The following is a 17,283-nucleotide window of genomic DNA, read 5'->3' on the forward strand; positions in this document are numbered from 1 at the left end:
AAAAACTGCAGCTCAAAAATGATGCGAAAAATACAAACAAGTACCTTTTACAAATATTGACGTCAGCAACAATTTAAACCCCGATCTTAGATCTGGGCAACTAAACCGAGATGACTGTTCGACTTTATTACACTATGTATATATTGCATTCGACTTTATAAATAAATTTGCACTTTTACATTGCCACCAATTATATTAATTATTAAAACGAGAGCAGCGCCTTTATTATTAAATTAAGTGAGTAAAATAGTGTGTTGTGTAGCACGCGTGGTACATGTCATGTCCTGTATCTGCTAAAAAAAAGTCTCGTTTACCCATACCGTATCAAATTACTATATAATTTTTGAACAGTTCGAATGCGGATTAATTATTTGAATGGTGAGAAGTTTAGAAGTTTGAATTTCATCGCTTGAGTCATAAAAAATTACAAACTGCCATTTGCATTAGAGCTTTTAGAGAAACATTTTAATCTTCGCAGGATCCACAACTTAGATTTCAACTCTGTTTCAAGAATTGAAACGCTAAGTTTCAACAATTGTCAGATTAGAAGCAGATCAAGAGACGATACAAGGAACAGACTAGGACACTGATGATCACGTTCTAAGATTTAGACTTTTGAAGCTAAAACTAAGAACTTGATAAAAATCAAAAAGTGCCTTATCAAACTGCATTTGTGTAGCTCAAAACCGTGGAAGCAAAAGGAAACAAGAACCAGCAAACATGACACATACTAATACATTTTTATAAAACTTCAAATATTTGCGTTATTACAGCGATTTCCTGTGCAAAAAACGAATATTTTTGAAAATGCGATTCTTTTACATAAACGCAGGTTTTGATAAAGGTTCTTGATTCATAGCACATCATTTATAGTCTGTCCCATAAAGCTGCAACGCAAGCAAATATTTCAAAACTACCAGATAAAGTTCAAAGGTAAAGTATTAAACATGCAGACATTTAGGATGTTCTAGTTGAAAACAAAACGCATTGACAAACAAGTGAACAATTTGATGTTCATTTGCATGTCTCCAGTTTTTCAAACATTTTCTCGATTTGCAACTTTATGGGACTATCTATAGAAGACAAGAAAACGATAGCTGTTATTACTTGGCCTTTGACAGGAATATTGGACCTTGTTGGTACAAAAAGTTCAACTCATTGGCAAACGTCTTGGTTATATGGAACCGTTTCAGCTTCATAGTCGGTGTCAACATATTATTCTCAACTGAAAATGGAACTTCAGCGATATGTATGTTCTTCACGACTTCAAGAGAGCTTAATCCTTTCGCTTTCACAAACTTCTGCAAATCACTCAAAATCACTTTTTTCAAATCCACATTATCCGGATTGTTTAGCGAGCTTCTTGTGAATTCTTTGACGTCGCCTTTGTCCGAAGTTTGGTTGTCCTTGATCAACCGCCTGACCGCGTCATCATTTATGTCCACAACAGCTACAAGAAAGTCTTGCAAACTGTCACCGTGAACAAATATATTGTTCACGAGTTCGCTCATGATGTACACGTTTTCAACTTTCTCTGCAGAAATGTACTCGCCCTGAGAAAGCTTGAATAGATTTTTCTTTCTGTCAATAATCTTAAGCGTCCCATTCGGCAACCACCGTCCAATATCGCCCGAATGAAGCCAGCCGTCCGAATCAACAGTTGCGTTTGTTTCTTCCGGGTTTTTGAAATACTCTCTCATTACATTGGTTCCTTTGTAGCATATTTCGCCCTCGTCAGTTTCAGTTTTGTATCCCATTTCTTCGACAGACGCCAATTTGATCATAAGAGTCTTCAAAGGTGGCCCAATGTGTCCCGTTTGAACATCGCCAGGAATCGTGGCTGTGATACCGGCAAAGCTCTCGCTCTGACCGTAAGCTTCAATGATAGGACATCCAAATGCCGCGCGGGTGAAATCCATAACCTCTTTGCTAATAGGCGCACTTCCCGTCATTACAACTTTTACATTGCCTCCCATATTTTTCTGAATTTTTCTCAATACCGTCAGTTCAAATAGATAATTTGGCGTTGACGTTCTTGACTCGATACGTTTTAGCTTATCAGAAATTGCCATGTGGAGCAACTTTCGCTTTAGCGTGCTCTTACGAGCTGTTTCCTGGATTTTGGAATGTATGCGGTTAAGTAGTCGGGGAACGATTGGCAGAACAGACGGCTTGGCAACCTTCAGATCTTCCATCAACCTGCTGACGTCACGACTGTAATAAACGACAGATCCTCCAACAGCAAACATGATATACGTCGCCGCCAAATTCAAGGAATGGGCTGAAGGAAGGTATGAAAACATAACCGAAGAAGTATTCAGCTCGGCGCCGTACTTACCGTATGTAACCACTGAATACCCGGCACTTATTGACGCAACCCAACCCTTGTGAGTTAGTACAACGCCCTTTGGGTTACCCGTCGTGCCGGAGGTGTAAATGATAGTCGCGACGTCGTCCTCCTTCGCCTCGTCTTGTTGAATTGTTGCAAGACCGAATTTTTCGTCGCCTTTTGCAAGGAAATTGTCAAAAGATTCACACGTTATTTCAGCTTCTTTAAGAGATTGGCTTGTTTTGTCGTCGAACTCCTCGAAAAATACAACATGGCTGATTGAAGCTCCTGATTGTTTAGCTGCAATGATTGGAGCCGCTTTTGATTTGTCTCCGCAAAAAGCAATCTTAGCTTCGCACTGATTGAGGACGAACTTGAATCCGTCTTCACCGAGCGAGTCATAAAGGGGCACCGTTACATGATTGCCAAATAGACAGCCAAGATTCGTGATGTCCCATTCTGCTCGATTTAGTGAGAAAATAACAACTTTCTCACCTTTTGTCAGGCCGAATTGAGAAAGCGCTTTGGCTATTGAAGCAGCTTTCTTTCTCACCTGAAACATTTCAGAGATTAAATACATTCAACAAAAGGTGGGTCCTAATCAAAAGTGCAAGACAAGTGTGAATGAGGAAGAGGAGGTTGGGAGAGAATACAGTTTTTTTTCAAAGATTGCTTGCTCCACGTGAGCAGACAACTATGCAGCTTCAGCTGTTTACTTCATCACACCTTAAATTCACTAAGGTCTGACTATTGGTTTTAATTTTCAAAAAATCTAGATAAAAGATTATCTTTAACAGATTCTTTATAATGTTTGCAGATTAAAGCATCATCTTATGTGTCTATGTTGAGATCAAGACAGTGTTTGTCCAACAGTAAATTTTTCTTATAACAAGTAAATTAAAAATAAAATCGAATTGTTAAACATGCTAGAAACAAAAACAACATAGCAAAATTCTAAACATAACTAGCAGATTGCTTGAAAATAGCCGCCAATGGGTCCCATTACCTCAATTGGGATTCAAAAAAGAACACGAAAATGTTTTTTTTAAACAAAAGATGACAAAAGAGGGCGCTTTTCCGACTATATTTCGTAGTTAGGCACCATCCTCTTTCTTAATGAGCAGATATAGTGATTAGTATCATTAGCAATAGATCTGGCAACTGACTAATGAGAACAAATATTAAATGACGGACATCTAAAATGGGCATTTATGGGTTAATCCTGTTTCTGTTGGATTCGGTCTCAGATTTCATTTAAGATTGTTTTGTTGAGAAACTGATGCTTAAAAGCACTTTGAGCAGAATGAGCGAAGAATGAAACCGACAAAGAGAAAACCAGAAATTCTCGAAAAATGCCGGAACAAGCTCTGAACTCAAAAGCGAAACGAATTTTTGTTCGAAGAAGGGCAAAACAAATTAATTTGCAAATATTTTATGATAACAATTAGAGTCAATTTCGTAGATTTCACTGTATATGAACTAATAAGTCTTTTTAAAATTATTTATTCCTCGTTATCAGCCGATGGAACCTGTCATAAGACAGAAAATTGTATACAAATACGGGAAAATGAAAAACATCGCATATAGTTCTGAAAAACAATTAGTCTCGAAGTTATAGAGGCCATTGAACTAAAACAATTCTTGTTGACCAGTTATGTCCCATTCGCAACCGATGAGATCACTCAAACTACACCAAGCGATAAGACAAAAAATTTGTATAAAAATTAAAAAAACTCACTAACTTTATATCATCAATTAGGCATAAACCGCATCAGATGCCCACTGAGCAATTCACACATTTGCAGATAGGTATAAGTGTAAAATTTTAATATCACTCAACAGCAAAACACAGAGCAGAATTCAAATTGCCGCATCTAAAGAACATCCTCACAAAAACCAAAAACTCGTTCAATCAACAATTTCTTACTCCTCTTAAAGGCAGTTTGAAGAGAAAATTGCACTTCAAACCTACTTGCTTTCTCGCTCTCTTTACTACTCCCGAGTGACTAAAATCATAACTCTAGATTGACTTCTCATTGTCATCAAAAGTCCAAAAAAGTGGCCAAATCTAAAAAAAAACATAGCCGGAAGACTTCAGAACCCACTCGAAGTAAAAGGTGACTCTGATTACATCCAACCACCCTCTTGAACCCGCCATTTCATGAAACAACAATTTTAAAAACATTTCGAACAAAAACATGAACAAAAAAGCCTTTTCTGAAAAATCTCCACAAGTTGCGACTCAATAATTAATTATTATCAGCAGAATTGATCTGATTCGGTTCAATCAAGAAAATACTATCTAAACGAAAAAGCACAAAAATCATACGTCTCTCGAAAAAAAAGAAACAAAAAAGAAAAACAAACTCATAAAAACAATACAAAATCTGATGTTCTCTCCATGTTCCGACAACACAACAGATGAATCTCAAAAGAAGTTGATAACAACTGCGCTCAATCAGTAATTAAAAATACGTGCCATGGCACTTGAAAGAATCAGTACAGAAAGGCAAAAAACGTAAAAACGCAAAAGTACTTCATTTATAATAAAAGGCCAATCAAATAATCCATGTCTCCCTTCAGCAACACAAGCCACAAAAATAAATAAAAAAATACAAAAAAACTTCTGAGAATCACAAAACCAACAAAGATAACATCCAAAAAGCAGAGGTCACTGACACTGCAAAAAAGACTTACTTGCACCTCAAAACTCACTGCAAACCTCATAAAAAGCGTCTGAAAGTGGCAAAATGAAAAACAAGAGCCAACTAACATCGGACGAATTGCTCTCCAACGACAAACGGGGAAATTTAATTTAGAGTAAATCCTAGACAATTTTAAGGGTTCGAAAAACGGCAGGGAGGTGTTCGAACTCAAAACCTCTCTGCTGTTAGTCTAACACCCTAGCCACTCAGCTATACTGGCTTTGCTATCGCAACTACACTGGAATTTATATTAGCAATTTGGCATTAAAGCATATCTGCAAGAGCATAAACGAATGTTCTAGAACAAGAAACAAAAAACTTTGAAGCAAATAATTTGCCTAAAAAGACGTTTATAATAATCGCTTCACACATCGTTTGAGAGAAATTAATAAAAGTCCAATATTTCATTCAAAATATTAACGAATTCTTAAAATGGTTAAAAATGGTCTCACTCGTACAAATAATTCTTAAATTTAGTGCAAAAAGACTTGGATGGAAAAAATGGAGTTGAAACTTTAAAACAAATGGAAAATACCACATGTGATCACAATATTTGCTCGCTAAGCTAAAAAAAACTTAAGCTTTTTGCACCTACTTTGCTCGTACTCCGAAAAATGCAGCATGAAAAGAAACCACTCTGTTTTTGCTCGTTCTCTTCAATTTTTAACGATTTGACCTAAACACTTAATTTTTTCATGTGGCATTGACTTTCACATCCTGTTTTATATACACTCCAAAAAGTTATCGATCAAAATACACTTCACCAATACTCCTCTTCGAGTCGTAAAAGTGCCCTAATATAAACCAAATCCTTTGGATTGTAATGAAAAATAGGAGCGCAATAATAGATGACTGCGAAGATAACGTGGCCATTAAAGATAAGTAAACTTGAAGCTGACTCCGACCGATCACTATCTTGCTAACAAAACACTAAAACAGGACACAAGCCCAGCTTTCGCATTTTGTATTGCATTTATGACAACAGAACATAGCGTTAATTTCCTTTGTATGGACTTCTAGTAAGCAGAACATGAATAAAAGCCTGCGTAGTTTTAGGAAAACAATAATATATTACACAAAATTCACATAAGAACAGTAGTGAAATGAAAATGAATCTTATAGAATACATGACTAAATCAAAAGAAATGCTAACTCAACAATTAACATTTCATCACACAGAAACGTTTAATTGTCAACCACAACACATCAATTCTTAAAATGCGAATGTCAAAATCACAAAAAAGCATTCGTTGCGCATTTATGCAACACTTACTGTGTAAATAGAATTTTTGGGCCCAAATTAATTCTTCCCTGAGCTCATTTATAAGTCAGTGCACCCCCAGGTAAAAGCAATCCTATTTAAGTGAGCATCTCACCCCTTGTGACTCAAATAGAGAACAGCTACCCTCACGGTAACACTTTATCCCACCCCTGTGCGCTGACTCACGAGAAAGCAATGGTGGGTAACAAATACATACTAAGGAAGGAATTTAAATCCCATTTTCTACTTGAAAACTACAACACCTCTCTGTGCTGTACTGTATTGATTATTCTAACAATATTCCCACATTCACGGCCAATCTTTAAAAGTCAGTAAAATGGCATTTTTGCATTAGTTAGTAGAGCATAGCTAGAAACAATTCAAATTTTTCAGTTTCGGTGCGCATCTTAATGTGTGTAATACTTTTTACCCACCTCCAAAATCGGAGTGTAAAATTTTTAACCCCCACACCCCTCCAAGATCGTGCTATATTGCTTTTTTACCTTTTGTAGTAGCGGGCTATATGACAAGACAATTTACAATCAGGAGTCAAAAGGCACGGCGGCGGGGGTCAAGAGACGAAATTCGAAACTTTACATGGAAATAATTTGACAGATAATCTTTCCGTGCGTACAATTACTCCCTGCCTTTCCTTTAGATTGGTAGTTATAAGAAAGCGGCAAGAATCGCATAATACGAAACAACAAGGCATGAACATGAAAACAAATCACTTGAAGCTTCCCTAATCTTAGCCGTAATTCATTAGCTACGCAATACCATTTTAGGAACAATGAATGAATTAGATCTTGATAGCTTGGAAGGAGTTTCAAACGGAAACAAATTAAAGGCACAGTTCCAATCACAGCAGGTGAAATGTGCGCTCATACTTCCCGTAATTGATGGCAAAGGAAACAACTAGTGACGTCACTTTACAAAAATTTGGTGTCATTAAGCTTTCTCTCCGCCAGATAAGAGTCAGTCGAGTTTCTGGAGGAAGTTCGGACAAAATTGACAATCAATTAGAAATCAGAGAATAGTTGCTCACCTGTGAATATTGAGTATTAGTGCACAGTGTGTTTAAAATGTTACCTAAGACGGACATTTAGTCACTAAATTACTCTAAACATTTAGCGAAACGCAGCTTTTTAGACGCTAAATTGAAATATTGAATCATACATGAAGATAATAAAGCACGTAAGAGATGCAACTCAAAAGGGGATCTATTCTGTCCTCCTCCTACGCCAAGTTCCTACCCACTCACAATTTATGCGTTGTTATGCAGGATGTTGCTATTTAACACATTGCACGTGCGCTGGGGGCGTAAAATTATGTGCCCACTAAGCTTGGGGGTAAGGATTTCTGGAAAGTTAACAACAAGCTGGTAGATTGCCAGAAAATAGCCGCTTTGCCGAAATGCAGTCTCAAAAAGATAGTAAAAGAAACTGACTAAAAGAAATTTCGCTACTAAATGATGAGATGTTAGATTTTGATTAAAAATCTGTACAAGTTTCTGCTGCTTCTACTAGCTGCTCTCAAATAACCTTCAAGTAGCTCCATTGATCTTATATCTTTGAATTGAAGAAAAGAAAGATCAATTTCAGAGTTAGGAAGTCATTTTTGAGAGTGAGTAAGTCACGTGTGACCAAAAAGTCCATCACACGAACGAACAAAAAACTCTCTCCACTAAGAGTGAAAAACGTCGTCACGCACGCAATTCAGTTAAGATTGTGATCCTAACTGGTAATAGCAACTCGATATTTGTTGCATAAAATTCATGATTTGAATTATGTACTGAAAATGAGTAAGGCGCTAGGAATCTTTTGTTTCGGCCTGGCAGTCTTTTCTATGCGCCTAATTACAATTATCTGTTGTAATATAGCACGTTAGCATGCAAAAAATAACACGCGAGGCGTTTAAATGTTATGCCCACATGCTGAAGTTAAGAGATGGGTCACGTGTCTCTGATGAAGTCATTGAGAAAATCTGGCATTCATCCAGAACCACTTAGCGGTTTAAAATCTAAGGTAGTATTGCAAAGTTACTTTAACAAGGTCATGTATCTTTGATTGGAACACGTAATTTAAAGATTCTAAATCTCAAATTTAACATGCATAGTCAATTCGGTCAAACAAAAACAACATCTACCCGGATCTTCATTTCGTAGTAAGCACATAAGGATCACATCTATCATACAAATCAAAGTATTTCATTTCTTAGGACGATCGTTCTATGACTACGGAGAGACCATACAAATCATATTTGACCTGGCATGATTACTGAGCATTATGTATGATGGGCAACCCGGGTCAGTGACTATAGAGTCAGGGACAAACAAAATTTTAGGAGAAACGAACATTTTTAGACAATAACTTTAAAGCATCGTTGTGCACCAATCGCTGAGCTTGAGAAGGAGCCGATTACTATGCCAATAACTGGTCCAAAAATGTTAGCTTACAACTGATGCAAAGGATAAATGAAACTGACTTAACAGAGAACAACGCAACCAATAATAACTAGTTACAAGAACTCGTGATTGCAACTGAATTCGAAACGGCCAAGTTCAAAATTGGCCTAATAGAAATCTAGCGAATTCCGGCAAAGTCTCATGCCAATTAAGTTCTATAACCAACAATATCAGAAATATATAAATATCCACCACAGAACATAGACGACAGGTTGCCGGAAGAGCTGCGAAAGAAATAGACCTCGTGCCCTATAATAGGGATCGAAACAGACACTCAAATAAGTTGAAAGAGCTATCGACGTCGCTCAAAAAGCTATGTATAAAACATTCAGCGATGAACTAATAAAACTTGCTAATATTCATTCCGCAGAAGCCTTTTTATTAGGGACCTTCAGTACACAGATGAGTTCCTCTGGCATTAAACTAATTCAAATTGAACTTAAGTGCAAATGTCATTTTAATGAGTGAGGTAAGTCACGTATGATCAAAATCTAATCACGCAAATGACTGAAAAACTTTTAGTAGAGAGGCTGAAAAATGACGCCACGCATGCAAATGAAGTTAGTGAGACGAAGGAGTCATTCAGAAAACTTGATTTTTTCAGCTTTGCTGTGTGAACAAATTTAAAACGAAAAATGAGAGTCAGACAACAAAACAAAAAAAAAACTTAACGGGAGAAGTCCATTCAATCCAAAGAATTGAATGAAAAGCTTGGAATTGTTTTACCAAACAAGCACATCAGTTGAACAATGCCAGTAAGAAAAGAAAAATCCTCAGAACCTTTAAATTGAAAATTACAAAACTTCAAGATATTTAAAATTTTCTTAAATCCGAAAGTGTTGAAAACCACTTTTTTGTCTCTGGTCTCTGTCTAGTAAACCACCCGCAAGACGCAAAAATTCATTAAATCGTAAAGATAAAAACACTTGGAAAATGTCAAATTTGAAAACAATTGCATAATTTTATCAAAAAGTTGCAAAAATTCGCAATACTGAAATGTTGAAAACCATTCCATTGTCGCTAACAACTATGCAATCGCACACTATCAAACCCTAGAGGAGGACACCTGGTTGCTGAGACAACAAAAACTGAACAGAAGGCAAATATTTTTTAAATACTTAAAAATTGCAAATTTTATTCAAAAATTGCTAGAATTCGCAACACTAAAAATTTGAAAACAAATCCAAGGCCAATAGGAACTAAGTAGTAAATTATTATCACACCTTAGAAGAGGATTTATGGCCCATGACGCTGGCAAAACTTAATAAATCAAAAAACTTTTCAAAAAACTTGAAAAAAATTGCTGATATTAGTTCCACTTTTCCTGTTTGTGTTTGCAGCATCAAAACATATAGCACATAAAATGGTCAGAAAAAGGAATTATATCTTGCAAATGACCCCTAACAACTTTGACAAAAGGTCATTTCAAGACTAATCAAATGAAAAACTCAAAAAACGACGACAAAACGTGACGCACAACTCTAAGCACTTGAAGGAGTACTAGAGTCAGCTTTGAGCCTCTAATAAACCCTAATTGGCAACTGGGCCGTTCTCGTTCATCCCGTATCAAATTCATTGAAAAATGTGTAACAACATCTTACCAAAAGTAGCCGAAAGAATTCCGGAAATCACTTGAATGTTTCTTTGCCAAAAAGCAGCTTTTCGAATAACTAGTTTCTGACGGTATAAGCATCAAAGGAGAAAAAAATATCTTAATTGAAATATGAAAAGAAAATTTAGGTAAAAAACTAAATCAACCCAAAACAAACAAAAATTCTGTTACTTTTTCAATTTGTACAAGTACAAATACAAACTGAAGCCATTATTTCATGCAATTGAGACCACTTCCTTGCTCACACAAATTTGGAAACTCCAAAATAAGCACAAAAACCTCTCTAATTCTGAAATAAAAGGAAAACTAAGAAATTAAGAAATTCAATTTTTCTGAATTTTTTTGTCAAAATTCAAGAGATACTTGGTATAAAAGAATCTTACTTATTTTTATATTTATAATTAAATTGTAATAGAAACTGCCTACAACATTTAGATAAATTTCAACTACAAGTAAAAAGAACAAAACAAAAAATGGGCCAAAAATTGCTAAATAAACCTTAAAACCGGATATTTAGTAGAAAAACCTTAGCGTAAAAATCCCCTCAATTGCCAAAACCCTACAAAATGCTATCAAAACAACCTTAAAATAATAGCTTCAGTATAAAATAAATTTTTAAAAATAGAAATTTCGAAAAACAGAAAAAACAGCTTGAAAAAGCCAACAAACGCTCGCTTGGCGATTTTTTCTCACCTACATTTCTAGCTGAGTTTCAAAAGGAATGAACAAATTAACCACTTTTTCTCCGCTCTTCAATTTTTTTTCCACAAAAACGACTTTCAAATTTGTTTATTCCCTGAACTTCCGGGTTTCTTGCTTGCTCACATAACGCCACTTCGAGTCGTAAAAAAGACAAGAGCCCCAATACAATCCAATTCTTGGAGTGTGAAAAATTCAAGATTACCGCAATATAGCTCCGCTCAGCTTACAGCTTTGAAGCTATAAAAACCAGTACTTTAAAAGGGCTCTTTAAGATGGGAGTAGTGCGTAGGAAGGGGCAACGGGGGTACGTGTAGGAAAATGCAAAGTGAACCATCTAAGTTAGTTAAGTCTGTCGAAATCTTTGCAGGAAATTTAACGGTGCTAAATCAATGCCAATTGCGAAAATTTTGTTACATTTTCTTTCTAAATTATAAAATAAAGCTGTTCAATGACAAAAATGGAATATTGAAAAGCGTCAGATGATTTTTCAACTTATTTAAATAAAAGTGAATCAATTGCATACATTGGATTCGATCCCTCATCTGCTTTCCATACTACCAATCAAATGTTTTCTAATCGACTAGGACTACGATCAGTTGTTTTGTGTCTGCTCCAAAACACTCATATAAAGTAGTTATAAACGGTATTTTATCAGCAATAACAAGCATAGTGACGTGAGTTACAAGCGGATCGGTTTTGTGCCCGTATCAATTTTTTGTTATTTTCTCGTTAGATCAAGAGCTCACTCAGCATGGCATTAAACACATATATGTTAATTTAGCCATTAAATAACTGATCATCTTAATTTAAATAAAAAACAATTGATCACGAAAACTGAAGGCCTAAACACAGTGATCTATCAAACAACACTTAGTGGTAGCAGAAAAAAAATTTGAAGATCTAGAATAGAATTTGAACATTTGCATACAATGGGCCGAATACATTTGCTTTCCTCTGTGTAGCGATTACGAAAATATTGCCAAAATCTTTTAGACAAAGTATTTTTACATAAAGATTTACCGTATTTTGAATACACTTTAAGCTCTAGTTTATAGAGAACTTTGATCGGTGGACAAAATTTCGTCAGTTCTTGCTAGTCATTTTTGCTAATGTGTAGTTCCCCTTTGCTATATTGGCGGGTCATCTTTCTTCAATACATTCAAGGTTTGACAGTTCGACGTCATATTCGACGCCAAAGCAATAAGGTACAGTAAGTCATGAATTTCAGGAGAGACTGAGCGGGAGTAATTTTAAAGTTAAAAGTAGCTGTTTATAGTTCCATTTTCCATTTAAAATCCATGTTGTAGCAACTTTTGCACCTTTTCAATTTCCTTAATTTGCGACTTGTTTGGTAACCATGCCTGAGAGCGGTTCGTAATTTCCGGTACAAGGTAACTTGAAAAAGCGTTTAGTTTTGCTGACTTTTGTGAAATATATCTTTTGAGTCCAGAAAGTGCACATTAACCTTCTCGTTTCCTGAATGCGGAGTTTTCAATCCAAGAAAGATTTGCTGAAACTTGGAGCCCAAGGTCGCGTTGATTTATCACTTGTCAATAGACGCCGTTATACTTCCTTTAACGTTTAATGTGCGTTTTGCTATTATCAAGACTCATTTGGTTTTCACCAAATTTGAATTTGAAGTCACGGTTTCTGTTTTATATCACTTCTCAGTTATTAGTTTCAGATCATCAAAATCAAACCAAGTTATATCGGTTAGTTGTTCAGGCAAGTCATTGATGAAAATAATGAAAGGTCCTAGTATCGATCCCTGTGGGAGGTAACGTTCCTTTAACCAGATACCTCATTTTTAATTTTTAAATTGTTGTGCTTCATTAGATACGACGATATTAGCTCAATTAACTAGAGCCAATTTTCACAGAAATGGTGTCTTACAAGTCAACAAACCTAATCACAAATAACTTTCTCGAGAACTTTGGATACGCAATTTAGAAGGCTTTTAGATAGACAGCAAGTCACATCCGATTTGTTCACGTCTTTAAAAATTGGGCTTATCTGACTAACTTCTCAATATGTGGGATAGCCCTCGTTAACTGTGATTGGAATAAGAATGTGTCCGGCTTCGCGAAGGATCTACAATTTCTAAAAGAATAAATTTCCAATTTCATCTGATTCAGTAGACTTGTGGATATTGAGATCGCTTTTCAGAACCCTTATTGCAAGTTGTTTGAATTTTTGTTTTATGATTAACTCGACTTGCAAGAGTTGAAGCTTTCTGCTTATTGTTTATCGGTCGTTAGTTTCAGATCCTTCCAAAACATTATAGGTGGTATTTGTGGATTTTTACGGACCGATGAAAGATATTTTCATATTGTGCTTAATTGTCGGCCTTCACAAATTTTGGCTTCATAATTTGAGAAATCAGTATCAATAAAGTTTTGAACTTCAGACTCCACTCACTGTTCGGAGATTCAGTTAGAAACTGGAATCAGATTTCTCTAATCTAATTTCAGTAATCTATTTTTTAACCATATGGGATGTTCTATTGGAGATCCATGGCTGCAAACTGTCCCCATGTTAAGTGATAACTCGTATTTTTTCTCTAATTTTGTTTCGTAGCCGTGTGAAATTGTTTTAACATGAAAAGGATATTGCTATAGCGATAACGGTTGAAAGGATCAATTGTTATGTTGTTATTAATCTCTTTCCCAGTACTTTTCAAAGCAAACTTTTTGTTTGATCGGATGTTTGGTGCCTCAAGTAGATTTAGTTCAGTGACAATTGGAACATGATCAGAGCACGGTCTGCCATCAATACTGTAGTTTTTATATAGAGCAAACTCATAGTAACACCTGACAACTATGTTGGATTTATTATATAGGATTACGTCTAGCTGATTTGGTGCAACATTTTAACTTCATCAGCTAATCCAAAATTAATTATTCATATTCTTTCCTTGACGACATGTCCGCCCACAGTGTTTCTGTAAAATTAATATCGCCTGCTACCAAGGTTATTGAATTAGCGTTTGAACTTTCGAGAAAATTTGAAGTCACTAACTGGGCACCGGTAGTTGCTTTTCGGGCGCAAAGCTGAGTTTTCAATCCAAGAAAGATTTGCTGAAACTTGGAGCCCAAGGTCGCGTTGATTTATCACTTGTCAATAGACGCCGTTATACTTCCTTTAACGTTTAATGTGCGTTTTGCTATTATCAAGACTCATTTGGTTTTCACCAAATTTGAATTTGAAGTCACGGTTTCTGTTTTATATCACTTCTCAGTTATTAGTTTCAGATCATCAAAATCAAACCAAGTTATATCGGTTAGTTGTTCAGGCAAGTCATTGATGAAAATAATGAAAGGTCCTAGTATCGATCCCTGTGGGAGGTAACGTTCCTTTAACCAGATACCTCATTTTTAATTTTTAAATTGTTGTGCTTCATTAGATACGACGATATTAGCTCAATTAACTAGAGCCAATTTTCACAGAAATGGTGTCTTACAAGTCAACAAACCTAATCACAAATAACTTTCTCGAGAACTTTGGATACGCAATTTAGAAGGCTTTTAGATAGACAGCAAGTTACATCCGATTTGTTCACGTCTTTAAAAAATGGGCTTATGACTAACTTCTCAATATGTGGGATAGCCCTCGTTAACTGTGATTGGAATAAGAATGTGTCCGGCTTCGCGAAGGATCTACAATATCTAAAAGAATAAATTTCCAATTTCATCTGATTCAGTAGACTTGTGGATATTGAGATCGCTTTTCAGAACCCTTATTGCAAGTTGTTTGAATTTTTGTTTTATGATTAAATCGACTTGCAAGAGTTGAAGCTTTCTGCTTATTGTTTATCGGTCGTTAGTTTCAGATCCTTCCAAAACATTATAGGTGGTATTTGTGGATTTTTACGGACCGATGAAAGATATTTTCATATTGTGCTTAATTGTCGGCCTTCACAAATTTTGGCTTCATAATTTGAGAAATCAGTATCAATAAAGTTTTGAACTTCAGACTCCACTCACTGTTCGGAGATTCAGTTCGAAACTGGAATCAGATTTCTCTAATCTAATTTCAGTAATCTATTTTTTAACCATATGGGATGTTCTATTGGAGATCCATGGCTGCAAACTGTCCCGATAATAAGTGATAACTCGTATTTTTTCTCTAATTTTGTTTCGTAGCCGTGTGAAATTGTTTTAACATGAAAAGGATATTGCTATAGCGATAACGGTTGAAAGGATCAATTGTTATGTTGTTATTAATCTCTTTCCCAGTACTTTTCAAAGCAAACTTTTTGTTTGATCGGATGTTTGGTGCCTCAAGTAGATTTAGTTCAGTGACAATTGGAACATGATCAGAGCACGGTCTGCCATCAATACTGTAGTTTTTATATAGAGCAAACTCATAGTAACACCTGACAACTATGTTGGATTTATTATATAGGATTACGTCTAGCTGATTTGGTGCAACATTTTAACTTCATCAGCTAATCCAAAATTAATTATTCATATTCTTTCCTTGACGACATGTCCGCCCACAGTGTTTCTGTAAAATTAATATCGCCTGCTACCAAGGTTATTGAATTAGCGTTTGAACTTGAGAAAATTTGAAGTCACTAACTGGGCACCGGTAGTTGCTTTTCGGGCGCAAAGCTGAAGCAGTAGACTAATAACAAAAAAGTTGGAAGTATTTTAACAAAAACGAAGTCGGCATCGCTTAAAGCAATATTCACGTTTTCATGTTGGATTGATGATTTAACAGCAATTAGATCTCCATATTTACTTTTCAAATCAGTTATGTTCCTATCCTTTCGGTATATTAAATATGATGGTAGAAAGAGGGCTTAATGAGTGGTCTAAGTGGTTAAAAATGTTTCTGTGTTTCACACTAAGTCATAATCACAACTCAATAGACTCTTAGCAAGCATTCTTCGTCTGTTTAGATCTAGCAGAGTTCGAGCATTAGAGGTGAGTATTTTTATGCTTTTTTGGAGTAGTCGATCTTTATTTGCCTGGTTGCCCTTGCTTACAATTGGAACACTAAGCCAATTATCTCTCTCTCTCTCTCTCTCTCTTTTCGAGTTCAAGATGTCGAATAAGTAAAACCTTTGGATGTATTCCGTTGGTCATTAGTTCTCGAGTTTTTATTAAAGCTTTGTTTTCCTTTTTAGCGTCCTCGGGAGACAATTCAGGGCTGATATAGATTGGTGTCATTGTACTTGTAGTGTTTTAAGCAGCTTGCCGACTTTAGTATGGGATCTCTACTAAGTACGCTTGCTGCGTGGACAAGGATTACTCTTTCTTTTTGTTTTCTGGATTATAACTTCCAACTCGTACAGGTTTCACTATTTTTCGGTCTTCAATGTTCAGGTTCTCGAGTATTTGCTCTATGTGGTAGAGGTCCTCTTGCATTCTCTCAGCAGCTTCCTTGAAATTTGACTCCCCTTATGATCCATTCACCAAATGCATATTTCATGGGTTTTTTATTGAAAGTATGCTGCTTGTACGTTAATTTTCCTGCCTTGCTAGATCCACCTATACTTGCAATCATTTGGAAATTTTAGACTTCATCTCCTTTTGCATATTATTCAGAGATGAGATAGTTTGTTCCATATTATACGCAGATTTTGAAATTTTCCCGTGGAGTTCTTTGAGCTGCTCATTGGGAGCTGTATTCTCAAAAGATTCAATAATTGCAAATAGGGAGTCGATTTTTCTCATATTTACTTAAGACGCCGATGCAACTTTTATCGAAACAAGTAAACTCGGATTTTAGGCATAACGTTTTTAGAAAAAAGCATTGTTTTCGCTAATTTTGCTTGAACAGGTTGCACAGGAAGTTCGAGATTTTTGTTTGTTTGTTTTGCTGTTATTGTTTTTGGTGACTGGCGTATTTTCTTTGAGTTTGTGATTATATTGAAATGATTTTCTTAAATAATACCTTCGATTTGAAATGTTTGTCACTTTGTAGCCAGTGGGTCACACTGAGCCTTAGTATTTTCTTAAACTGTGTTACCTGAAGGTCACTGTGAGCAAAGAAAATAAAAAAACTCCCTCTGGTTATCCACTGAAGGAACCACAACTGCAATTTCTGGTACTATGGCACGCAATCGTTCGACTGATTTGTTCATTTCGTAACACTGGATCGTTCAATTTATAAAGGACGCTATCTTTTGAGTCAGTTTTCCAGGTCGTTGATTCCGCTGTCGTGAAAATGTATCTCGTCTCGTTTTTCGGTACCAATTACATT

At 35.8% G+C, this 17,283-nt stretch overlaps 1 protein-coding gene across 2 annotated transcripts in view; it reads right to left on the bottom strand.

The window, feature by feature from the left end:
- Nucleotides 1-381: 381 nt before the first annotated feature.
- The window catches only part of LOC142353453 (long-chain-fatty-acid--CoA ligase 5-like), a 35,778-nt gene continuing 18,876 nt past the window's right edge, over nt 382-17,283 (bottom strand). For both annotated transcript variants that reach the window (XM_075405702.1, XM_075405701.1), the window contains exon 3: nt 382-2,882. In XM_075405702.1, coding sequence (XP_075261817.1) covers nt 1,104-2,882 — 1,779 coding nt within the window. In that variant the 3' untranslated portion in view covers nt 382-1,103. The remainder of the gene's footprint in view (nt 2,883-17,283) is intronic.

Source organism: Convolutriloba macropyga, chromosome 14 (assembly GCF_964194025.1).
Source record: "Convolutriloba macropyga chromosome 14, txConMacr16.3, whole genome shotgun sequence".
Taxonomy (NCBI): domain Eukaryota; kingdom Metazoa; phylum Xenacoelomorpha; order Acoela; family Convolutidae; genus Convolutriloba; species Convolutriloba macropyga.